At 38.5% G+C, this 26,112-nt stretch overlaps 3 protein-coding genes across 4 annotated transcripts; 2 read left to right on the top strand and 1 right to left on the bottom strand.

Moving 5' to 3' along the window:
- The first annotated feature begins 628 nt into the window (after nt 1–628).
- dhcr24 (24-dehydrocholesterol reductase) lies at nt 629–11,770 on the top strand. The gene is made up of 9 exons (XM_058379243.1): nt 629–1,040; nt 3,403–3,558; nt 3,819–3,924; nt 4,597–4,715; nt 5,039–5,302; nt 5,883–6,026; nt 7,944–8,141; nt 8,517–8,695; nt 10,512–11,770. The coding sequence occupies exons 1-9, from the start codon at nt 810–812 to the stop codon at nt 10,663–10,665; spliced, it is 1,551 nt and encodes a 516-aa protein (XP_058235226.1). The 5' UTR covers nt 629–809; the 3' UTR covers nt 10,666–11,770.
- Nucleotides 11,768–17,413, bottom strand: LOC131345577 (lymphocyte expansion molecule-like). Its single transcript, XM_058378515.1, has 9 exons — nt 17,364–17,413; nt 17,177–17,246; nt 16,677–16,796; nt 16,349–16,486; nt 13,710–13,835; nt 13,444–13,617; nt 13,179–13,316; nt 12,820–12,950; nt 11,768–12,075 (listed from the first exon to the last, which is right to left on the bottom strand). Exons 1-9 carry the CDS (start codon nt 17,411–17,413, stop codon nt 12,000–12,002), a joined length of 1,023 nt encoding a protein of 340 aa, XP_058234498.1. The 3' UTR covers nt 11,768–11,999.
- Nucleotides 17,414–18,687: 1,274 nt separating this feature from the next.
- si:ch211-121a2.4 (transmembrane protein 205) lies at nt 18,688–26,028 on the top strand. Of its 2 annotated transcripts, none has more exons than XM_058379250.1 (4): nt 18,688–18,783; nt 20,259–20,423; nt 20,564–20,727; nt 22,083–26,028. In XM_058379250.1, the coding sequence occupies exons 2-4, from the start codon at nt 20,324–20,326 to the stop codon at nt 22,383–22,385; spliced, it is 567 nt and encodes a 188-aa protein (XP_058235233.1). In that variant the 5' UTR covers nt 18,688–18,783; nt 20,259–20,323; the 3' UTR covers nt 22,386–26,028. The 2 variants fall into 2 exon arrangements, with proteins under 2 accessions (XP_058235233.1, XP_058235232.1); XM_058379249.1 differs by lacking the exon at nt 18,688–18,783 and adding an exon at nt 18,948–19,148.
- The last annotated feature ends 84 nt before the right edge of the window (nt 26,029–26,112 follow it).

Here is a 26,112-nt window from a genome sequence, read left to right as displayed (position 1 = left end):
GGCGTGTGCATGTGTCCACTCGCCCCACCCCACTGTTTACTGTAGTTCACGCGCTTTACACGCGCCGACTTTTCTAACAATCACGTGCGCGCACCATCAAACAAACATCCACCTTTTATAATGTCACTCGACATATTATATATCATATATATATATATATATATATATATATATATATATATATATATATATCACATATTATTTCATAAGTTAAAAAAAATCAACACTAATACACCATGTCGTGAATGAATGTTGCATATTCTTTCCATTTTAATATCTGTGAAGCTGAATGTAAGTTATATTTTATTTCCCTTTCACGCATTTTATCACCTATTTTCAAGACACACGATAAGGATCACGCCGGACTGAGGCAATGGTCCGATTGTTCTCCTTGATTCCTATTGGTTCAAAAAGTCCACACGCAACAACTGGAGAAGGCGTAATTGACGCACCAGTGACCAATCAGTGCTTTGTGGAGGCGTGGATTATTTTCTCACCTAGGCTGCGTCCAAAACAGCTTCCTATTTTATTCACAGTGCACTAGCTATGGTTCAGAACTCATTATTTGATGACGCATCTAGGATCTTCTTGTAGGGAATAGGTTGCGGTTTGGTGTTCAGCCCTACACAGGGTGAAAAAATCACGCAAAATAAATGTAGGAGGCAAAATTTGCGGTTGCACGTTTTAACGCAACTTGTAAAGGTAGTCCTTAAAAGAGCTAGTATAAATAAGCCAAGGTCTAAATGTTATATTTAGTGGATTTACAATAGGTGATCATATTCTTTTTTAGTTGTTTGTTTCTATTCCAAATGGATCCGGTGCCGTATCTCGGTACTTTGGTTATTTTGTTTCTTTTATGGATCAGGATAAAGGGCCTAGATTATGTTATAATTCACCAGAGATGGATTTTTGTTTGCCTTTTCCTTCTGCCCTTGTCCGTGGTGTTTGATGCTTACTATTATGTGCGAGCTTGGATCATCTTTAAGATGTGTTCAGCGCCGAAGCTGCACAACCAGCGGGTCCGAGACATCCAGAGACAGGTACGATCACATCTGGCACATCTGGCACATCTGTGTGAATTAATCATTCGGTGTAGATACACACACACGTTCACTGTCCACTAGGAACACCTGCACACGTGTTCATTTATTGCTGTTATCCAATCAGTCAGTTACACACACAGGTCAAGAGCTTCAGATAATGTTTACATCAAACATCAGAATCAGGAAAAAGTATGATTTCTGTGACTTTAACTGTGGCGTGGTTCATGGTACCAGACAGGCTGGTTTGAGTATTTCAGAAACTGGCATCCTGACCTGGAATTTTTACACAGTCTCTAGAGTTTACACAGAATGGTGTGAAAAACCAAAAAAAAAAAAAAAAAAAAAACATCCTGTGAGTGGATGATCTGCTGTCTTTTGATGAGAGAATTCAGAGGAGGATGATCTGACTGGTCTGAACTGAAAGGATGTCTATAATAATTCTTTATAATAATAATCACTCTTTACAACTGTTGTGAGCAGAAAAGCATCTCAGAATGCATGCCACATTGAGGTGGATGGACGACAGCAGCAGAACAGGTTACACTCCTTTTTAGCCAAGAGCAAGAATCTAAGGTTATCATGAGCACATGCTTTCTGAAACTGGGTAGATCAAGACTGGAAAAAGACCAGGTGTTTATTGACAACTTTATTGTCCTGAAACTAATAATCAATATTCAACAAGTGTATGCCCATGATGCCTCATATTCTTGTTCTTGGCTGATAGGAGTGTGGTCTTTGAGACGTTGTAGCTCATCCACTTCAAGGTTTGATGTTTTGTACCAGGGGCGGTTCTAGAATTTTCATTTAAGGAAGGATCAGCCCCCAATGAAGGTATAATAGTAAAAAAAATAAAAAAAATAAAATAAAATAATTAAACAAATAAATAAATAAAATAAACGTTTGACTAACAGGGTAGGATGGTAAACTTATTGCAGCATTCCACTGTATTGCATAGATGTGTATAACATTTGAGTACTGAATGTTGGCGGTCTGTGGATTGAAGAACGCGCTGAAAGATGGGGAAGAGCCAAAGTCTGCCGCTGTTTTCATATGAAATTTAAAGGGGACTGAGGCGATCATGAACTTGTGTACAGTTTATGAAGAATTGCAGAATTTTAGGAGGGCTGAGTAGAAATGTTAAGGGGGCTAAAGCCCCCCTAAAAATGGCCTAGTGACGCCCATGTTTTGTACTTCTGAGCTTTTGAAGCTCTTGCCCTGTATGGTTTCTTTCATTATTCTACTGCCACATGATTGGCTGATTAGATAACTGCATGAACTTCATGTACTACATGCAGATGTACAGATGTTCCTAATAAAGTGGACAGTCGGTATAAAATCTATATGTGATGTCTTTCACATGTATTGCATGGGTGTCTTTAGTCAAGATGGGAATTCTTATTACTTTTCTACCACACAGGATTCAAGACTCACTAGACCTCTAGGCCATTGTTAACCAAATGGACATTATAATCGGTTCCTGTTTTCTTTATAATGCATGTTTTTCTTCACTACAGAGGTTCCCAATATAAAACCACTGGCCATTCAACAAACCTATTTTAATCCAAGGTCTACAAACTGTTGTTTGCTGATTCATGAGTGACTGGAGCTGGGGCAGAATGTAAACACAGTTTGGGGTGGGGGGATTGTAGTGAGTGGATTTTGAAACCTCTGCTCTAGTACACAGTGTACACAGTTCCCATCTCGTTTCAGGGGAAAGTATCAAGTCGCTAGGTGATGTCGTAAACTAATTAGCATCTGGTTGGTTTTCAGGTTCAAGTCAACTGGGTGTTTGCTGATAGTCTTGAATAAGTATACCTTTTTGTCCTTTTGTGAGGAAGAAAAACTGTAGTTGAGAAGGTTCTGTACACGTAAGTGGTCAGGGATGCTAGCCTTCTAACTATCTGGTAGTTTCTCTGGCCATCTGTTATTTAAAAGTGACCATTTGATTGACATTACAAAAGACCAATCACCAAGCATTGTAGCTGAAGGCGATTGTGAAAACTTTTCCTCTAGCTTCTGGGTAACACTTTGGGATCTATTTTGCTGGACGTTCTCTGAAAAGCTTTTTATTATCACTTTGTTCTGAAAAACTTTGCTTCCCAGAAGCAGTGATTCGAAAAAACACTCAAATCATGTGATTAGCCAGCGAGATTCTAATTGTCGTGACCAAGTAAACTGAACAAAATGCATTAGATTGTAGTGGGTGGATCATCTGAGTGGGTGGAACATCTGAGGCTGAAGCTTCTATATCTCAATCTATGAAGATGAATTTACTTCCTATGCCAATCCTTTATTTTTCTTTAAAGCTGTAAATTTAGTATTCGCCGCTCCCTATAAAGGATTTATTTTTGCTTTTCAGGTTCGTGAGTGGAAGAAGGACGGAGGAAAGGCATATATGTGTACTGGACGTCCTGGCTGGCTGACCGTGTCTCTGAGGGTGGGGAAATATAAGAAGACTCACAAGAATATAAAAATCAATATGATGGATATCCTAGAGGTGGACACAAAACGACAGGTGGGATCTGACTACAAATCCACAGGGCAATCAGAGTAAAGCTTGCACATAACAACATTAAAGATAATGTTTCACTGGATTTAGTTTGTAACTAAAAGCACTTACATGTTTGTACATTTAAGCCAGTGGTGCTCAGGAGATGTCTTTCATTCAGATACATGGTTTAATGTAACAGATTTGATTAAAGCATCGTGTTTAGTTTGGTCAGGAATGGGAGCAGGTTGTGTACAATGTGTGTGATGTGTGACATCTCTCTTTAGGTGGTACGTGTGGAGCCATTGGTAAACATGGGTCAGGTGACAGCCTTATTGAATTCCATCGGCTGGACGCTACCTGTATTACCTGAGCTTGATGATCTCACAGTAGGTACGTCCACCAACCTGGATAAAAAATTCAGACCAGTTTGTCCTGCCATGCCTTTTCAGACAAAGCCTGTCAGCATTATTTTATCCGCTTTCTGTCTCTCACTCACTCTTTGTCCCTTCCCCCGGTGTATTGACTCGATGCAGTATCACAGCTTTAAGTGGAGTGTGTATATGCAATATTTCTTTGCTGGTCGATATTGTGTGTCTCATGTGGTGCATCAGAGGCTACTCCTAATTGGGTTATGAATGAGTAATGGCCCTGTTTCAGTGCGTTAGGTTAGATTGGGTGCGGAAATGGCCTGTTCTACTAAAAGCGTTTATGGGTAGCAGAAATTGTGCCCGCTGTCCAGTTAATGGTTTCCACTGCTGCTGCTGCTGCAAATTCATTTGGAGGCCTACAGAGAGCAGCTGTGTGGGGAAGCAAAAGAGCACAACCCTGTTTTCTCTTTCCTTTAATCATATATTCTTCTGGAAAGACATTACACACAGGAATACATGCACTACGAAGGTGTGGACGTTAAAAGTTTCTAATTGGAAAAAGTACGCATGATCGAATGCTCTTAAATGCAAGTCCTGATGACATTTTCCCAATTCACTTTACTCGCTCTCTCTCTCTGTCTCTCTCTCTCTCTCTCTCTCTCTCTCTCTCTCTATTTCTCTTTGTCTCTCTCAGGTGGTTTGGTAATGGGCACAGGGATCGAGTCCTCGTCTCATATTTATGGTCTTTTCCAACACATCTGTGTGGCTTTTGAGCTGGTCCTGGCAGATGGCAGTCTGGTTCGCTGCACTGAGGTACGAGTTTGATTTTTTTTCTTGTGTGTGAGTTTGTTTAGCCCTTACTTGTTGATGACCATGATGGCATAGTCTGAAATCATACAAAAACGAATAAAGAAAATCACTTAGAGAGACAGATAGGGAGAGAAAGAATGAAAAGAAGCATGGAAAGAGGAATATAAAACCGGTATCTTCTTCATTATTATTTAATGTAGTCATTATTCATTGTCGGTTGCTTCTAATTAGACTAAGTACTGTTCATAACTAGTATGCTTTGTATACTAGTATTTTGTAGACATATGCATTTACCTTTCCCTGTAAATGGTCTTCTTGTGAGGCAGAAAGAAAACCCGGAGCTGTTTTATTCAGTCCCGTGGTCCTGTGGAACCCTGGGCTTCTTGGTGGCAGCTGAGATTCGGATTATTCCAGCTCGGCAGTGGGTGAGGCTGCAGTACAAAGCCGTGAAGGGTTTGGATGCCATCTGTAAGGTGTTTGCAGAAGAGTCGGCTAACAAAGAGAACCATTTCGTGGAGGGGTTACAGTATTCACTCAACGAGGCCGTTATTATGACCGGCGTTATGACCGACCACGCCGAGCCTGACAAGGTGAGATCATGTTCATACTTGGGCTGTTTATATGCTTTGCTTCATATATTAAAGTAGAATGCAGCATTCAGTCTGGTTGAATCGTACCCTGGGGGGTTTTCCTCTTTGGTGCAGTTTATTTAAGCAGGTGAGATCACCACACTGGCAAAACAGCTGCTTTAAGAATGTGATTTAGATTTAATCTGGTCCAAAGATGCCATATGTTCAGGATCTAATCTAAAAAGGCTAAAAATGATTTAGCCCCATCTCTATTTTCTGTGTGCTAGCAAATAATAATAGTAATAAGTATAAAAGGTGTATTGGTGATCTAAGAATATTATTTTAATAGGAAAAGTTTAAAACGTTGACCAAAACGGTCTGTCTCTTTTGTCATGGTCTGAGTAACAAGTACATCTGCCATGTCATAAAAACTCACAACCACATGCAAATGACGTGCTTCTGACCATCCCAGAGCACTCAGCAACATTGTCAGTTAAGATTATAATTAGATTATTATTATTAAATATTTATGAGCATTGTTTTAATAGCTGAAAGGTGAACATTCGCATTAAGACCCTTTGTATGTTTACATGTCTGCTAGATCAATCGCATAGGTCACTACTACAAGCCTTGGTTCTTTAAGCATGTTGAGAAGTACCTGAAGGAGGATGGAACTGGTGTGGAGTACATCCCACTTAGACACTACTACCACAGACACACACGAAGTATCTTCTGGGAGCTGCAGGTAAATGGGGTGGAAATGTCAAATGTACTCATAGCCCAACAATTTAAAAAATTTTGATTGAATGACCAATAACACACATAGCTTTGTTTTCCTTGGATGCTATGGCAAGAGTAAATGCCAGTGTCATCTATAAGGAAGTTTAATCAGAATTAAGTCGTTAAGAGGTGACACGTGTGCCAAACTTTTCATCAATTTCATCAATTTCAAATGAGGATTCCATCTACAAGAAACTTTTTTTTCACATTTTTAAAGGATGTGTTCTTGAATGATAAGTTTACATCATTATAATATAGTGATATTCTTTATATCAGTTGATAAGACAGTTTCAAGAGTTATTGTATTTCTTTGATAAGAGCTTTCTTTATGATAAGACTCATAAACATAGTTCTGCTGCCTCTGCAAGCCATTTCCTCTACATTAACTTTGACACAGCAACATCACTGTTCCCCTAATGTATTAGTATATTTCTCCTTCCGCTTTATCATATAATCCTTCTTTTATAATCCTCCACTCTGTCTGTCTGTCTGAACCAAAATTCTCTCTCTCTCTCTCTCTCTCTCTCTCTCTCTCTCAATCTCTCTCGCTCTTTCTCACTCGCTGTTGCTCTCTCTCTCTCTCTCTCTCTCTCTCTCATACACACATGTGCAGGTAATTATTAAAGCAGCTACTTAATGCCTACAACCTAAACCTGACCTTAGTATTCAGTAATCCTGATCCTAGTGACCAAAATGAAACCCTTTGGCTGTTTGAAGTTGTTATAAATGTGTGACTCTGTTCAGGATAAAGTAGTTATTTAGAGTGTTTTTTTTTGTAAAAGGGCAGGTTTTAATGGAGGGAGCATTTAAAGGTCCCTATATTCTCAAAACTGTCAATGTTCCTGTGGGACTTCTGAGGGACATACACAGATCAGGCATAACATTATGAGCACTGACAGGTGAAGTGAATAAGACTGATTATCTCCTCATCATGGCCTGTTATATCCCACCTGTTAGTAGGTGGGATATATTAGGCAGCAAGAGAACATTTTGTCCTCAAAGTTGATGTGTTAGAAGCAGGGAAAATGGACAAGTGTGAGGATTTGAGCGAGTTTGACGAAGGGCCAAATTGTGATGGCTAGACCACTGGATCAGAGCATCTCCAAAACTGCAGATCTTGTGTGGTGTTCCCGGTCTGCAGTGGTCAGTATCTATCAAAAGTATCCTTTAGGTCCTATAAGTCCTTTAAGACCTTTAAGTATCTTTTAAGTCCTATAAGTTGAGAGGTGGGGCTAATGGAGGCCCCAACTCACCACTTACAGGACCTAAAGAATCTTCTGCTAATATTGTGGTGCCAGATACCACAGCACACGTTCAGGGATCTAGAGGAGTCCATGGCTCGACGGGTCAGGACTGTTTTGTCAGCAAAAGGAGGACCAACACAATATTAGGGCAGGTGGTCATAATGTTATGCCTTATCAGTGTATGTCCCCACCAAGGTAGAAACACACACACACACACACAATGTATTATGTTCGCTAATGTTTTCCTCTAATGCCATTAACTGAAGGAACATGGTGGTAATTATTGCAGACCTGATAAATTATGCAGGTTTTTCTTCTTGCTTGCATGCAGGGCAAATGTGCTGTCTCAGTGCCAGCGCATCATGATTTATCATCTTAAGGCCTCTCTCTCTCTCTCTCTCTTTCTCTCTCTCTCTCTCTCTCTCTCTCTGTCTGTCTGATCGAGTGCCCCGTTAGGCACTTTTTAGATATCCATAGTAAATATCTTGATGTAAATGGTCCCCTCTAATATAGAGTGGAAGTATCGATTCTGCAGTCTGTCTCTGATGGGTTCCCCCAGCTTATATTCTTATTTCTTCCTTACACTTTAAATGCTTTCTTTCTCCTTCCTAATATCTCTCTCCTATCCTTGTATTTAGGACATTATTCCATTTGGGAATAATCCACTGTTCAGATATTTGTTTGGCTGGATGGTTCCTCCGAAGATCTCCCTGCTGAAGCTGACTCAGGGCGAGACGATCCGCCGTCTTTACGAGCAGCATCACGTGGTTCAGGACATGCTGGTGCCTATGAAGCACATTCACAAGGCCATCTCACAGTTCCACCAGGATATTCATGTAAGATTTAGCAGCTTGACAAACATTTCTATTCAGGGGGGCATTTGCGTGGTCTAAAATAAAGGAACATAGTACTAGGCAGCAAAAAAGACAGTTCACTTCTTATGTAATACCTTATTTGACTTAAATAAATCTCAAACAATATTATATTAAACAAATGAATGTTGGTATGACATTCATTAAGGTTGTTTTTAGCCTTTTAATCTTTTTTCATTGTTAATGTATATAATGTCAAAGAAAGGCTTAATATGCTTCTTGTCGAACTATAATATTGTTAAAATACCCTGAATAATGATAAGTAGGTAGACAGTTATTGTGATAAACCCATTCTCTCCTCTACTATCTAACCACTCAGTTCTGTGTGCATATGTGTAGGTGTATCCCTTATGGCTGTGTCCGTTCATATTGCCCAGCCGGCCAGGCATGGTCCATCCTAAAGGAGATCAGGATGAGCTGTATGTGGACATTGGGGCATATGGTGAACCCCAAGCAAAACACTTCGAAGCTCGGGCCTCCACACGCCAGCTTGAGAAGTTTGTTCGAGATGTACATGGGTCAGTAAAAAAAATACTTTAATCTGGGGAATGTAATGTAAATGCTTGCTTATACAAGAGTGTTGTTGAATTCTCAAATCTGATTGGTGTTGATTAATTGATAATGTATTGATTAATTAGCAGTATTGACATTAATTGTAATTAATAATGTTCTAGTGTGTACTCATTTTATACAAACAGCTCACTGAAAGAGACTTATATGGAGAACACTTCATGTAATCAAAGGCTAAACATGAATAAAAAGTTGTTAATGTAATGCAAAACACTTTGTGCCACATTGCACCATCCTATCCTATTGATTGGCACACCTGCCATATTTTATTCCTAGCTTACTGTAAATATTGATTTTCCAGTTTGTTAGGTACACATATCTAGCACCTGGACACTTTATTAGGTCATAATTACTGGCTGTAGCCCATCTGTTGTCATCTGCTCTTTAGTCTATCTATCTGTATAAAGGGACCACCAGAGGACCACTGCTGTGCAGATATTATGTGTGTGTTGTACTGTTCTAAGCACAACAGTGACAGGTCTGGCAGTGTCATGGAAGAGTGTGTGTGTGTGTGGAGGTGCTGATAACGTGCATTACTGGGAACTTTATTAGACAAAATTACTTTATGACTCTACATTTTCTGGTGGTCCTGCAGTCAGATCCCATGGCCCAGGTTTGAACCAGGGAAACCAACTCAGCCACTAAAGGGTTAACTGTCAGTGCCAGTCTCAAGCCCGGATAAAAATGGAAGGGTTGCGTCAGGAAGGAAATCCGGCATAAAACCTGTGCCAAATCAAAAATATGATGATGATCCGATGTGATGATCCTGGTTTTAGAGATTGTAGGTCTTGTTTTTTCTCGCAAAGCTCGTTTTAATCAATTGCAACGCTCCAGCCTTTTACTGAGGCACGAGCCCAAGTCAAAACTTTCCTGCTAAATTATAGATAGATACATCAGAAAATAGACTTTCCTATTCGTTGAACGTTATCATTTACATCATTTAAATTATTCAAAACATGAACTTGAGCAGAAAATATCCTGCACACCCTCTTCAACCATACACCCCGACCCCTCGCTGTGCTCCTCCTCCCTACACTTTTCACTGTGGAAAACTCGACTTTCAGCCAGACGGTAATTCATAATGCGACATCATAGCCGAGTACTCAGGAGGCGTAACTGTGAGGCTAATGTAAATTTGTATTTAGCTGAATGAGGACATTATGTTTTCCAAATCGAATTTACTTGGCACAGATTCAGTCGATAACATTAACTTGTTAACTGCTACAAGAATGCTTGCTTACCTCTGCTTCGTTGGCATTCTATCACAAATGATCTGATTTAGTCGTCAAGAGTGAAAGCTTTTTAAAAAATTGACCATGGTGAATATAAAAGTATGGATCCTCTAGCCTTTCATGAGTGCACAGTTTATAAACATTCCAGCACTGTTGGTTGGATTTTCTTTAGTTGGAGGACAGTTTCTTAAACCAGCAGTTATATTTAGCTGCTCAAATAAATTCTTTTCCAACGCCACATCACCGGATACACTGATACTTGCGCCATTCATGACAACCATATCGGTGTCACTGCATCACTGAAAATGTCTCCATTTCGTAATGGACATGTTAAATTTGAGTATCATGAAATTTATTTCCACAAAAATCATATAGATCATTTATTATATTGATAGTTTAGAGGTATTTATCATGACAGTGTCGTATACCTAATAAACTGACAACAAAGTATATAAATACAGAGTATATTTGACTTTCACCCACTATGCTTCATCTCTTTTTTTTTATTAACATTCTTCCATTCTTTCTCTAGTTTCCAGATGCTTTATGCTGATGTGTACATGGAAAGAGAAGAGTTCTGGGAAATGTTTGATGGTTCTCTGTATCATAAGCTAAGGAAGGAGCTGGACTGCGAGAAGGCATTTCCTGAAGTGTACAACAAAATCTGCAAAGCTGCAAGACACTAAAGTTAGCCCTGCTTGAAATGCCGGAAAAAGAGAAAAGGGAATTAATTATAACAGTAAGCGCTTAAAAAAGTCAACCAGCGATTGTAACACTTGAGACTTCTTATATTTAAATCTATTTTTGCAAACAATATAAATAAAGGGGATTTCAGTAAAATGTGTATTTCACACTCAATATTGTCTTTTTATGTGCCTTTACAGGTACGTTATTTTTACTCGATAATATAGATATATTTTGTCAATGAAAGTGTTGTTCTCCTACTAAATTTCAGTTAAATCTCAAATTGTTGTCCAAGCCTTGTATATCAACACACAACTGTATATACACTGATCAGGCATAACATTATGACCACCTGCATAATAATGTGTTGGTCCCTCTTTTGCTGCCAAAACAGCCCTGTAATGCACTGTGTATTCTGACACCTTTCTATCAGAACCAGAATTAACTTCTCCAGCAATTTGAGCAACAGTAGCTCGTCTGTTTGGATCGGATCACACGAGCCAGCCTTTACTCCCCACGTGCATCAATGAGCCTTGGCCGCCCATGACCATGTCGCCAGTTCACCACTGTTCCTTCCTTGGACCACTTTTGATAGATACTGACCACTGCAGACCGGGAACACCCCACAAGAGCTGCAGTTTTGGAGATGCTCTGATCCAGTCGTCTAGCCATCACAATTTGGTCCTTGTCAAACTCGCTCAAATCCTTACAGTTGCCCATTTTTCCTGCTTCTTACACATCAACTTTGAGGACAAAATGTTCACTTGCTGCCTAATATATCCCACCCACTAACAGGTGCCATGCTGAGGAGATAATCAGTGTTATTCACGGCACCTCTCACTGATCATAATGTTATGCCTGATTGGTGTAAGGCACAATTTTGTAACTCAGGTCAACAGTTTTGCTTTTCCATAAATGCCACCTGTAAATCCTATTCAATGTACTTTATTTCTCTTACAAATGAACAAAATACAGACTGCACTTATGTCCATAAATTGTCTTTAAATTATTCTAATACACACATACACGAACGTCTGTCTTAATATGTTGTTTCTACTGTATCAGCACTCGAATGTACACCTTGAATAAATATACATTAATTCCTAACTTACATTGTGACTCTCTTACAGTGTCTCTCGCTGCATTTCTATTATAAGGGTTTTGTTATGTGTGTGTTGTATATGATGCACTAAAATTCCAATCTGTCAATATTTTGGCATTAGTCCACTGGAACACGCAAATGGCAAATGCATGCTGATATATTGTGCAGTAGAAATGAATGCATTTAAACGCTAAAATACTGATGCTTTAAGCTCGACAGTCTTGGATGTCTTGCTCATATGAAGCGACTCGCTGGTTGCAAGAGAAGTGATCTCCTGTCCAAAGGAACATTGACAGGCCTGAGTCTCTCCCTAATGAATAATAATGATTAAACAAAACACCACATTAGAATACAGACAAAATATCGCATTTACCATTTGTACACACTGTAAACAAAAATGATCTTGACTTTCAGTAGTCATGGCCGAAAATATGTGGACACCTGACTATTAAACGTGTGTGCTTTTTGAACATGCCATTCCAGATTTAGTCCTGTTTTGCTGTTATGTTTACTTCCACACTTCTGGGAAGACTTTCCACTAGATTTTGAAGTGTGGATTTGTGTTCATTTAGCCACAAGAGCATTATTGAGGCAGATAATAGTCAGAATTAGCGATCTGGGGTATAGTCAGTGTTTCAGCCCCTCATAAAAGTGTTCAGTGAGGTTGAGGTCAGGGCTCTGTGCATGACACTCGAGTTCTCTTACTGCTGATCTGGCTTTCTGTCATACTTGAACAGGCTTGGGCCTCTTAGGTCCAGTGAAAGGAAACTGTAATGCTACAGCATGTAGAGACATTTCAGTACAATTGTATTTGTGCTTCTTGTGGTAAAAGTTTGAGGTAGGTTCACATACAGTACAGGCGTGATTGTCAGGTGTCCACATACTATTGGTTATATTACATTTAGAATGCCATAAATTATTTATTGAAATCATGTGAATAGCTAAAAGCTTTTTTAAGATGTTTATTTTTTGCTAGGCCATATCTTATATCTAATAACTCTGTCTAGATTTTGGAAGTGAATGCATGCTTAGAGTAATATACAGTGTTACTCACTGGATGAACTTGTCTCTTTTGGGGCTGTCTAGGTAACGCAGGGTGCCAGCTATAAATGATGATCTATGAGTATTTTTGTTCTTGTTCTGACTCAAGTCTGCTATATTATAGCGACCAGGCCCGACTGGATTCTGGGAAAAACACCAAAATGCATTTTATAAAATTTCTACAAAACTTTGATTTTTAAAATATATACGTTTTTAAGTTTAGATCCATGAAGGATTTTTAACTCAGTGTACATTCAAAATGTACCATGATGCATTTTTGTAAATATTTAAATCATGCTTTCCTTCAGCAGTATGCATTGTATAGACATTTCAATACATTTTATTGCTTTATCAATACACGATGGACCTCACATGGTTTTTATTCATCAGCATCTGTGTCTTCTTGTTCATCCGTGGGGCAGTGGAGAGGAAGGGCGCTTGTTTACCACTTCCCAATCGATATGTGGGAGTCATAGGAATAATATTATACCATCCTGGGCCGGGAGATGTCTGACCGAGAAGGAGACAATGAATGAGAGATTAAAGGTTTTAATGTACAAGCATTTACATTAGTCATGCACATTACATCACTACAAGTTAAAATAAAGGAGTTGATAAATGTGTGTTAAATGTGTACCTCAGTCCGAGGACACTGAGACAAAGTGGATAGGTAGATTCTCTCAGTAGGGATGGCAGGGTATTGCTCCCTACTACCAAACATGCCATGTTTCTTCTTCTCAGGCTTCTGCAGCTCCTCACCAAACCTGGGCAATTCTTTGGGGTATGTGCCTGGGTCTGGACTCACCCATTTCTGGACAGAGTATTCATAATGCTTAATTAATATGGGCTTGCTATGATTAACACAGAAATTCTGTGGTGATCAGTCACACAAGTAGTGCTTACAGGGGCAGTGAAGATGTTTCCGTTACCAGTGGACAGGTCATATGGGCCTCTTTTACTGACTCTGCGACTCAGTAAAAGCTCAGTGGAGCTTTTCAGATTGTAAATTCCTGGGCCCAAGCCACTGTCCTGCATATTTGATAAAACACAAAAACAGAGTGGTGGGTTTCATATTACTTGATTGTGAGAAGTTTTTATTATCATTTTTATTGCTTAAGTACAATATCTAGTCTGTAGACTCAAGATTCTGAAGAGATTTCACATGGCGCATACAGTTACATGATATATAAAGGTCTGCATAAGAGCAGAGGAGGTGAACTTGCTGTTTATGTGAACAATAGATTCTGTGATTCCTGATAAAGCACAGGTTAGTAATCCAAATGGCGTGCAGCCACAACAGCGCAGATACAGTGTCTGGTTCAGAGCAATCTCTGGAGATTTGAATAATGTATTCATCTCATCCACACTCACAAGATTCTTACATTATGTGGAATGTAATATGAGACGATAGGACACTTGATCTGTTATATGCCTCAAGGAGGCATACAAGTCTGCTGCTGTGCCACCGCTTGGCTGATCTGATTACAATTTAATGCATCACATACTGACTAGTAGCTTAACGACTCCATGGTTACATCAGGACAGTGAAGAAACAGATAAAGAAGGCTGAAGAAAGGATAGACTTGAGTTAACAGACTAGGGTATCATTTGTGAGGTATACAAGGTAGAACCTGAAGGACTTAACCACTGTACAACGTTTGTTGAAAATTATCACAATGTTTTTGGTGTTTTTTAACAAATTGTGGATCACAAAGGATCTGATGGCCCTGCTGAATAGGAAAAAAGAGGGCTTTTAGATCAGGTGATAATGTGGAGATTAAGTGAGTACTGTCAGAACTTAAAAATAGTTTCAGAACAGGAAGGGGCAAGCTGGAGTGCAAGCTGCAGCAGAACAATGTGAAGGGTTTTGGAGAGGACTGGAATTAGGACCATCAATGGCTACAAACAGGATGGAAACCCAATGATTGAATGGACTCTTTTTTTTAACAGATTTAATTCCCAGATGCTTGCTTAGCCTACCAATAAGACCTCATTCAAGGCACAAACTCTTGCACCTTCTGACTTTTCTCCAAACTTGACTATTATAACTGACCAAGTGTGGAGGATGGAAGTCCTTCTCATGTGCTGTAACACCTGTTTTACATGTTGAAGTGTGCTGCAAGACCTGTTCTCTCTTTTACATACAACTAAAAAAAGTGTCCCTGTGCTGGACTTCCTGTATGGTTCCAAATCACTGAACAACTCAGTTCTCTTATGGTCTACAAACCCACTGCAATCATAAAGACTTTTAAGAGCCTAGGCTTTGAAACCCACTCAGTTCACTTACTAAGCAATATTAGGAATGGATGATGCTCTGATCTACGTGATATGCTGATCTTAAACACACCTGGACAAACCTGAAGGTACAGTGAGGATAATTTATTTTAATTTTTATGATTTTTCCACTGCTTTTAATACTGTCCTGTCTCTCTAACTGGGAAACAAACTTTCCCAGTTCAGTGAATCAGTTACTGTGAATCAGTTTTTATGGCTCCAGAACTCTGTTTTGGAGATAATGGTAAGCAACACTGGGGGCAACTCAGTGAATCATATTTCCCTCTCACTATGTACTCATTGAACTTTGAGCATAATACAAGATTATGCCACCTGCAGAAAGTATCTGATGACTGCAGGGTGCAATGGAGATGAATTAGAGTACAGAGGAATTGTTGAGGATGTAATCCCTTGGAAGAGGAAAAGCCATCTTTAGCTTGGCATTAGTAAGACAAAGGACCTGGTGGTGGGGTCTTTAAGACAATTAACCAGGGGAGGAGGTGGAAATGGTGTACAGATACTTTGAGGTGTAGCTGAACTGCAGATAAACAGAAACAGCTAAAGCTGGATCTTCATCCAGTTGAAGGTTCAGGTCATTAAATGCATGCAGCAGACTACTAGGGTTACTCCGTTCATCACTGCAAGAGATTACAAGCATCTCAATAAGCTGGTCAAGAAAGCCAACTCTATCACAGAACAGACTTTTTGACTGAAAGGAAGCGGTTACAGAGGTGAGGAAAAGGGCTGAATAACATCATGTTAACATCTTCTCCACAGTGCAACCTTTAGGTCTTGGTTCATTCCACCATAGTGCTGGAGGATTTGCTATTGGAGGTCTTTTCTGCCAGCAGCTTCCAAGAGATTCAACAATGCCTCCTCTGAATTGGATGTGCCTCCAGCCTCAGAATGAATTAATTACAGGACAGAATATTGACTGCTTTAGTTTGTTTGGATGGAACCCCTGGGTCACAAGTGAGAACATATCAGTCTTGACCCTGTGGTCTGATGAGACCAAAGTAAAACTTTTTGTAAAAGATATTTTGCACCTTGCTTTATTTTTGCTTATAATATAACTGATGTTTTACACTATGTGTGTGTGATAATTCTTAATACATGTAGAATATGTAGTATTCTGTCTAGTGAATTCTGTCTAGTGAACTTTTGCTTTTATAGCACCCTCAGATCACCTTAGGAATCAATGGAGATCTATCTATAAAGTATATAAAAATCTATAAAGAATGACAATGACATATTATTTGAATATTTACCACAGAGTTTGTATCAAAGCGATGCTGAATGGCATGGCCCATGGAGGGACAGGTCCCCACAGACATCCTCTCCTTCTCCTCCAGTGCTGCTGAAGGGATTCCACCTTTACCGTAAGTACCTGGTCCTGGGGTAGAGCTCTGGAAGCCAAAAAAATAATGCATATTTGTAACTTCTTATGTATATTCCTGAAGTTCAAATAAACAGCTCTTTTTAAAATCATCACCAAGGTACAGACATAGTCAATAGTTTGTTATTGTATACAGCAGGAGAGCCTAAGGAACCTTTTTGACTCAGATTGTGAACCCCTCTAGTGGCTGACTTGTGTACCTGGTAGTCTTTAAACCGCTTCTCTCTGGTCTCACAGATTCCTCTCAAGCTGCCAGGTTTCTTTTCTAGTTCCTCAATGAAACTGGCAATCGTGTATGTGCCTGGACCGACCTTGGTTTTCTAAACATGGCATAAAATACAATGGGAAAACTGATTAGACATGAAATATGTGTACAAGCTTAACTGTACACAAACCTTGTGCACTGTTTTGCACTGGAAACACTAACTCCATGAGTTGCACAAAAAGTAATCTTTTAATGTCCTGCTTTACAATACAGGATGAAGTGGCAGGCAGGTGCATAAACACACCAACCTGCTGGTACTTCACCTTGTATGAAGGGCTAACTGTGGCAATTAGGAGATTGCCTACTGATTAGGTAACAGTGTGAATATTTACACAATATATTAGAAAGATCCCCGTGACCCTAATTAGGAATAAAGCGGGTATAGAAAATGGAGGGATGGATGGTAGAATAAATAACTGTGTGTATTATCTTCACCATGTCACTTATTATTCTCTTGCAGTAGGGCATCTGAGTGTATGCTCCCATTCTCTTGCTCCCTTCAAACCTGGAATTTTGAAAAAGCATTTTCTATGAACTAAAAAAGTCTAATAAGAAAATAAAAACATCTGGGTAATTTTTTACTGTTAAAAATATATATAGTTTAAAAAGTCAGTGGTTTTACCTGGCCGATCGAGTTCCAAAAGGGGCTCCTTGCAAACTTATTTCTTCCATTTTCGTTTTTCTTTCTAAACAAATAAAATGTTTCTTTTATTATATATATATATATATATATATATATATATATATATATATATTTTTTTTTTTTTTTTTAAATCTTACACAACTTCTAGTTCTACCACATGGACCCACTGTGTATTTGAGAACAATGTCACTGTGACAACATAACATGATACAATATTAATACTTTACTTCCTAGCAACAAAACGAGCCATGACCTTGCGTTATGCTTCATATGAATGTATGCACACTCGAATACATTAAGGAGTACATGAGAAAACACAAGTAAATGAAAACACTCTTCTGGAAATAGAGTAATCTTTTATGAAGTGTATAGAACTGTACTGAATCTTTCATTGTGGAATTATGAGGTTCGATTGTATTTGACTGTGATCAGTTTAAACATCTTTAATTCATTCTATTTCATTTAGCCATTAAGCAGAAAACCTCTGCTTTATTCTGCTTAATGATTGCCATTTTCTGACTAAAATGATTTCCTCTCAGTCCACTTATGCCACTTCAGTCATAACTATATCTGTACACCGATCAGGCATAACATTATGAGCAGTCACAGGGGAAGTGAACAACACTGATTATCTCCTCATCATGGCACCTGTTTGTGGGTGGGATAGATAGATAGATAGATAGATAGATAGATAGATAGATAGATAGATAGATAGATAGATAGATAGATAGATAGATAGATAGATACTTTATTGATCCCAAAGGAAATGCACACTGTACATCTTACAAATAGTCAGTATACATAGGGTGATGATTGACCATAAGTTACTAGTGCAAGTAACTTCTATTAAGCAGCAAAGTTGATGTGTAGGAAGCAGGAAAAATGGGCAAGTGTAAGGATTTGAGAGAGTTTACTGAAGGGCCAAATTGTGATGGCTAGGCGACTGGATCAGAGCATCTCCAAAACTGCAGCTCTTGTGGGGTGATCCCGGTCTGCAGTGGTCAGTATCTATCAAAAGTGATCCAAGGAAGGAACAGTGGTGAACCAGCGACAGGGTCATGGGCGGCCAAGGCTCATTGATTGATGCGCGTGGGGAGAGAAGGCTAGATCCGATCCAACAGATGTTGCAGAAGAAGTTAATGCTGGCTCTTATAGAAAGGTGCCAGAATACACAGTGCACGACGGGGCCAACACAATGTTAAGCAGGTGGTCATAATGTTATGCCTGATCGATGTATGTATAGTAATAATGTAGACGTCATTTTGAGTACCACGTCACTTGCCACGCCCAGTCATCCAGACTCCTCCGTCACTTCCAGAGGCGCGCTGTGATTGGAGGAGGAGAATCGAAGTTATTTCCTAAGAGTGTAGCGATAAAAACCGGTTCCCTGAAGATTCAGGTTGGTCCGAGCTTTAATTATAAACGTTATATAAATAAGACCTTAGTATTTATTGAACCGATTTGACTTGTAATGCTGTGCAAAATGTATAAAGAACGCTAAACTAAATGAGCAAGGAAAGTTGGTAGATAATGCTGGCTAGGCAGGACTGTTGTCTAACTAGCAGAACGAGTTGTGTGCTAGCTCGCAGTGTTTATTTTTAATGTCCGCTTCCTATTCCCATAGATCTGCTGTACATTGGCTGTGTTGTTAAAAAGAATTGTGTAGACTTCAGTATAGTCAGTTTATCAGTTTAGTCTTGTTAATATCGTCGTTTATATGAAGTTTTCTAAGTTCTGACACGAGGATTAGTTATATACCAACAGGTGAGTTAGTGGATCTACCATAATAACTTTTAGATACTCCATGAATAACAGTTAACTTTATATATATATATATATATATATATATATATACATAAATACATATATACATATATATATATATATATATATATATATATATATATATATACATATATATATATATATATATATATATATATACATATATATATATATATATATATATATACATATATATATATATATATATAGATATATATATATATATATATATATATATATATATACATATATACATATATACATATATATATATAGATAGATAGATAGATAGATAGATAGATAGATAGAGAGAGAGAGAGAGAGATAATATTATAGTCCTGGACGTCTTGGTCATTTTAACCAGATCAGAGTTCTTACTTAGTACATTTACAGGTAAAGAAAGCCTGTAGTAATGTGCTGTACCTGAAAAACTATTCCTTCTGTTTCAGTCAGTCAAGAATCTCAACAAATATTTAATCTGACTTCCTGTTTCGAAAGGTTAAACTCGCTTACACTATGTTGCCAAAAGTTTTGGGACGTCTGCCTTTACATGCACATGAATGTAATATGGAGTTGCAGCTGTAACAGCTTCAAATCTTCTGGGAAGGCTTTCCACAAGGTTTATGGGAATTTTTGACCATTCCTCTAGAAGCACATTTGTGAGGTCAGGCACTGATGTTGGATGAGAAGGTCTGGCTCGCAGTCTCCGCTCTAATTCATCCCAAAGGTGTTCTATCAGGTTGAGGTGCAGGCCAGTCAAGTTCCTCCACACCAAACTCGCTCATCCATGTCTTTATGGACCTTGCTTTGTGCACTGGTGTGCGGTGGAACAGGAAGGGGTCATCCCCAAACTGTTCCCATAAAGTTGGGAGCATGAAATTATCCAAAATGTCTTGGTATGCTGAAGCATTAAGAGTTCCTTTCACTGGAACTAAGGGGCCGAGTCCAACCCCTGAAAAACAACACTGGAAATCAATGATTTGGATGGGTGTCCCAAAACTTTTGGCAATATAGTGTATCTCTAATTCTGCATCCCAGAGATTCAGATTTTTATGTTTTAATGTTTTGGTAAACTTGTTGCTGATGTAGTTACCAAGAGGGAGAACGGGTTCAGAGGGTACAGCACATACAAGATTGGAGGGTGTCCACTGATCATGTCCACAGACCGGGAGCCGCCTGTCTTTGCAAAACTTTTCCATCTCATCTTCCTCTCCACCTTTTGGGGCATGCAGATATGGGTCACCTTCATCTCTGGTGAGAGTTTATCAGTAAACCTGCCTCTGATCAGATACAATGCATATTCCATACATTCTGTGAGTTTGCGCACAGTCTGCTCAGGCACACTGATTGTTATTGATTGTTAAATTGTTATCTGAAATGATTTGTTGTTTCAGGATTTGTCATGGACAGCCATCTGAACAGACACACTTACGGCTTTATTCAGAGTCGACTCTTTCCTTTCTATCTGCACATTGGTTCGGCCTGTGCTTTCTTCAACCTCACTGTTTTTGCAATGTATCATCCCAGTAACCTGCTGGACGATAAAGAGGCCTTTCAGGTATATAACACAGGTTACACTGAAATCTTGCTTGAGCACAATGTGTTCATATTTGCTGTATTTGTTATACCTGCTATTTTTTTTTTTTTTTTTTTTTATAATAATCTTTGTGACCATGTGTTTTTTTATTTCTTGTTTGTGGCTGGTTTTTTATTAGGCCCAATTTGTTAAACAAATGTTTTGCTAGAAAATAAGGTTCCTCGAATAATGTAATAGCAGTATTATTTTGATCATTTAGTTATAACATTTGTTGCATTTGTTAGTTAAAAGGAAGAATGAACACTATGAAGTGACTGGTCGAATTAGAACAGCTAATTAGACCAAATCCAGCGTGTAACACAACGTCTTCATGCTGGTGTTGAACTTTACCATAAACTACCACTGTGGTCTTGGAGTACTACCTGTCTTACACAGTTTAGTGTTATCTCTAGAGATGGCACGGTACCACTTTTTCTTTCCTGAGATTGGTACCAACACTGAAACCCTGAGTAGCATCTGATGTTGAAACTTGTCTGATATTAGACTGCAAAGCTTTAAAATATATTTTTTTTAGCTGAAGCACTTCACAGTTCAACTCTTGCACAAAAAATTCACTTTAATTTTTAGTAGTAGTAGTAAGAGTAGTTGTAGTAGTATTGTTTGTTTGTTTGTTTATTTATTTATTTACTTTACTTTACTTTACTTTACTTTACTTTACTTTACTTTGATACTGGGTACTGGATCAGTGCCATCTCTAGATTTCCCTTTTTCCAACAAACTTGATTCAACTAATCAGTTAATTATCTGTTCTTCCTGAGTTGAAGTGATTGTGTTAGAGCACAAAACACAAAAATGTGCAGGACAGAGGACCGGTACTTCAGAATCAGAGAAAGGTTGGGAAGCTGTACCTTGAAGTACCTGTTATTTTGTATCAAATGTTATATCAAAGGTCAGAGATATGAGCTTTCTGATATTATACACAAGGGAATAAAATTATAAGGATAACCATCATCCAGTGTGGTGTTAAGGTGTCAGATCATCTTGTGCCCCACATTCGTGCCATTGAGTCAGCCCATCTCGAAACTGTACCAGAGCAAAGCAAGCAAATCAGTTAGGTCTTGTTCCCTGTAGATGTGGGAGGGGCCTCATGGATGAGACCATGTCCATCATGATTTCAAAATGTCAGAATAACTTTGTACCGATTTGCATTGGCCATTCCATCAAGTGCCATGAAATACCAGCGAAATGTCTTATAATCAAGACACAGGTTTATTTCCCTAATCTGTAGTTGTAGTTTTGTGTTTATTGACATGTTTCTATCATTTGGCTTAACATGTATTCCTCTTCCCACGCTTCTGTCTGCGTCATCTTTCCAGATCTTTGTTTTCTTCGTGTGTGTGACTGTGGCAGCCGTGAATGCCCAGTGGTTTGGCCAGTTGACCTCCGAGATTATGGCGGACATGCACATGATTGAGCAGGCTTGCGGGCTGGGCCAGGACATTGGGCTCTCATCCAACCGCGAAGCCTACTCCAAACTGTGCGAGAAAGACCCCAAGTACAAGCAGCTGAGCAATCGATTATGGCTTTATCACCTCCTCTCATCCTTCTGTAATCTCTGCTGTATTGTGTGCAATGGCTACAGCCTTTATTACCTGGCAGAGAACCTTACAACCCTTTGATTTTCAGTCAGATCTTTTTTTAGCCATTATGTGCCCTACAATAAGGTGTGCATCACATTCACACACCTAATATGTCTATATGCTGTCTGACACTCTTTAGAATTTCTTGTTCTTTTCTTTTTCTTTCTTTTACATTCTTACTGTGGTATCATCGCATCTAGTGCAGTGCGGTGTCCAGTCTTATTCGCAAAGGGTCAAAGTGGATGCAGGTTTTCAGTCTAATCCAGCAGAAGCTGCGCTTGATTCCACCTGTTTAATCAGTCGATCTTGGCTTTAAATAGACGATCATCGGTGGCTTCTGCTTGGTTGAAATGAAAACCTGAACTCACACACAGACACGCTTGGACACCCCTGATTTAGTGTAACAAAGGTTATTCAAGCACATAAGATTCATGATGAAGTAGGGGTAGCCAATATGGCAGAATTTATTAACTCATGAATAAATAGAGATATCAGAATTATTAGGTTTAGATATCAACACAAAATCACAGAGCGATTATAATCAAAGCATCCACAAAAATAAATTATATAACACAGACACATAAAGAAAGCATAAATATAAAAAAACATAATTGAAACATTAAAAAAAAGATAAATAAAGGTGCTTGTTTTTGTGATTATTAACTAAGTTGATCTGGGTTATAAAAGGGGACAAATCACTAGCCTGGTGCTGGGTAGCTTGGGATAAGAATATCTTATGTACAGTCTGTTATATGTATGTTATGTTATACATATATATTTTTTACGAAGCAGAAAAGGCAGGTGACTGGGGAAGCACACTAGAACTTCCATGTACCTGAAAATATTGCAGAAATGACATCTTAGCAAGTTAATTTATCTTGAATGAAGTCAAACTGATCTAGCATTTCCTGTAAATAGATTACAAGAAGCCAAATATGGCTGAACCTATTTCTAGACATTTTTACTCATTTCAAGCTCTATTAGCAAAAATTCTAAGTATTTATTTCTAAGAAAAGACAAAAATGATCTGCCAAAAAAACAGTTTAAGCTTAAATATAATAAAATACTCTGTGACTTCGATCATAGCGTAGTTGATGTGAATATTAACTTGACCTGTATCTGCATGACTTTATGCATTGCTGCCACCGATCAGCTAAAAATGCATACATTAGGTGTTCCTAATTAAGTGGCGGGTGAGTGTATGTCTAGAAATTGGCTTAATAGTCTCATATTTGGTTTAAACTAATAGAAGAGTTATCAGATAAAGGTGACTACACTTGGCGGCACGGTGGCTTAGTGGTTAGCACGTTCGCCTCACACCTCCTGGGTTCGAGTCTCACTCCCGCTCACTGTGTGTGTGGAGTTTGCATGTTCTCCCTGTGCTTGGTGGGTTTCCTCCGGGTGCTCCGGTTTCCTCCCAAAGACATGCTACTAGACTGATTGGAGTCTCTAAATTGCCCGTAGTGTGTGATTGCGTGAGTGTGTGTGTGTGTGCCCTGCGATGGGTTGGCACTCTGTCCAGGGTGTATCCTGCCTTGATGCCCGATGACCCCTGAGATCACAGGCACTGGCACAGGCAAGGCTCCCTGTGACCCGAGTATAGATCGGATAAGCGGTACAGACAATGAAATGCTTCTTGCTAAGATGTCATTTTCTGACACGTCATCATTTGTGTTGCTGAATGTAGTCTGCTGAAATGAAAAAAGGAAAATCTAGAGCATTATAATCTCCGGTGTTCTGATTTAGCAATCATAATCTTCTTACTGTTTTTTTTTCCCCCTTCACTTTTTTGAATGTGGTAACATATAGTTGCTGGTTTTATGTGACCTTATACATTTGTGCCATATTCTTTTCCATCATAAGCTATTTTTCCCCCTGGAGCTGGTATCCCAGGAATGTTAGCAGTACTAAATTTTCCTGTAGTGTGCTTCTGAATTTATTCTTTTCTCACATTGACCAAAAAAAAAAAAAAAAAAAAAATCTTCGGAAATGGACTAATTGAAATGCCTTGTCTTTCCCAGCCCTGCCTCTTTACCACTCGAGTCATGCAGGTTGTGCAGGTTACACTGCTTCATGGCTAGTCACTGCTCTGTGCACACCTAAAGCAGCTATGACACTGTGCAGTTCAACACAGAAATGGCATCAGCTCTGTGTTTTAGTTATTTTTATCAAAGAGTAGCACTGTAATGCAAATTAATGTCTTGACTAAAAGTATAGAATGGGTACGTGTACATATATCAAGCTTATAAACGAGTATTGATTAGTGTTGAGAGAACCTGTCATTATTTTGTACGTTTCGGGCTTATTTTGCTTTTGAAATGCAAACTCTGGATGGAGGTCTGGATTGAATTTCATTTCATGTCGTCATGCAATATTATACACTTCCATGATATGATCCTAGGCTGAAAATCTTGTTTGCCTCTCTTTTCCTGTAGCATCCTTATCTAGTATTTGTTTAAGGGCAATGACAATGTATTTGTGCCTTAACTAGCCTTTAAGAAGTATTTAGACTAGATACTAAAACAGGAATTTCAGTAATTAAGCTGGTGATGCTTAAAATCTATCCCTGGAATAGATTCTATTTAATAACTGCAAATGAGCCAGCAGCAAATTTAATAGCTTTTTTTGTTAACTGATGCTATATTTCATGCAATGTCTATGGGTAGAATTATAGAATTTTCAATTATAGTGATGAAGCCCAGAATTCATTGGTATTAGTCCTTATGGGCCGTATGAGTGGGGCATAATATAGGAATGTGTTTGCAGTGGTGCTGGTGTGTGTGTGATTATGCTGGATTAATATACAATGTTAAACGGTGAATGTTGTTTCCTTTTTTAATTTATTTAAAAAGGGTCAATGTATTCTTTAGGTATTTATGACTTATACTGTAGTATTGACATGTTGTACCTTTGTGTTACATTTTTAAATAAAAGGCTGGTACTCAACAATTATCTCTGATGACAACTAACACTTGGAAGACCAAAATTAAGAAAAGCGTCTTGCTGTGATATAAATGGTGAACCACTGGGGGGTGCCATGGGATCTTGTACTATTTTTGTAATGTAGTTCTCATCATTCCATTCAGTGCAGTGATAATCATTAAAATAATCATGTAGGAGTTATTATATTACACAGAGGCACACAGGCTGATATGTAATAATTAATGAAACAATTCCACACAAATTAAAGATGTATGTTCAATTATATGTTTTTATTTATTCTGAGCCTGATTAACAATTGTATGGTTCTTACAAGCTTTCATAAACAAATGACCTCATGTAACAGACAAAACCCACAACAGATATCATAATGTAGTCATGTTTTCCAAAATGTAAATCAACATTCAGAAACCAGACAGGAAACAAAATAAGTCCGCCCTTTCTACTTCCAAAATTAGCCAGGAGTTGCTAAATGTACAAACAAATTCTTCTGGAGCATCCAAGAAGAAAGGATATTAACACACACACACACACACATATCTGAAGTCACACTAATTTCCTATAAATTTTAACTATGTTTTTCCATAGTGACAGTTTTGAAACCCATCACCTCCCTATTTCTTCCCTACTATTTATTAACTCAAGCACTAAGTAGAAGCTTTCACTTAAAGTCCTAAGTGAAGGTGTGGACTAAACTCACAAGCATGTTAGATGCCAGTAAAAAAAAAAAAAAAAAAAAAAAGCAATGAAAACCTTAAGCTTTTTAAAATCAGCTGTATTCCTAAGGTTATTTTATGTTTGGTATAGAGGTTTTTGGATGGTGCGC

Source organism: Hemibagrus wyckioides, linkage group LG25 (assembly GCF_019097595.1).
Source record: "Hemibagrus wyckioides isolate EC202008001 linkage group LG25, SWU_Hwy_1.0, whole genome shotgun sequence".
Lineage (NCBI taxonomy): Eukaryota > Metazoa > Chordata > Actinopteri > Siluriformes > Bagridae > Hemibagrus > Hemibagrus wyckioides.
The sequence above is the reverse complement of the archived record's forward strand: the minus strand, read 5'-3'. Positions and strand labels throughout refer to the sequence as shown.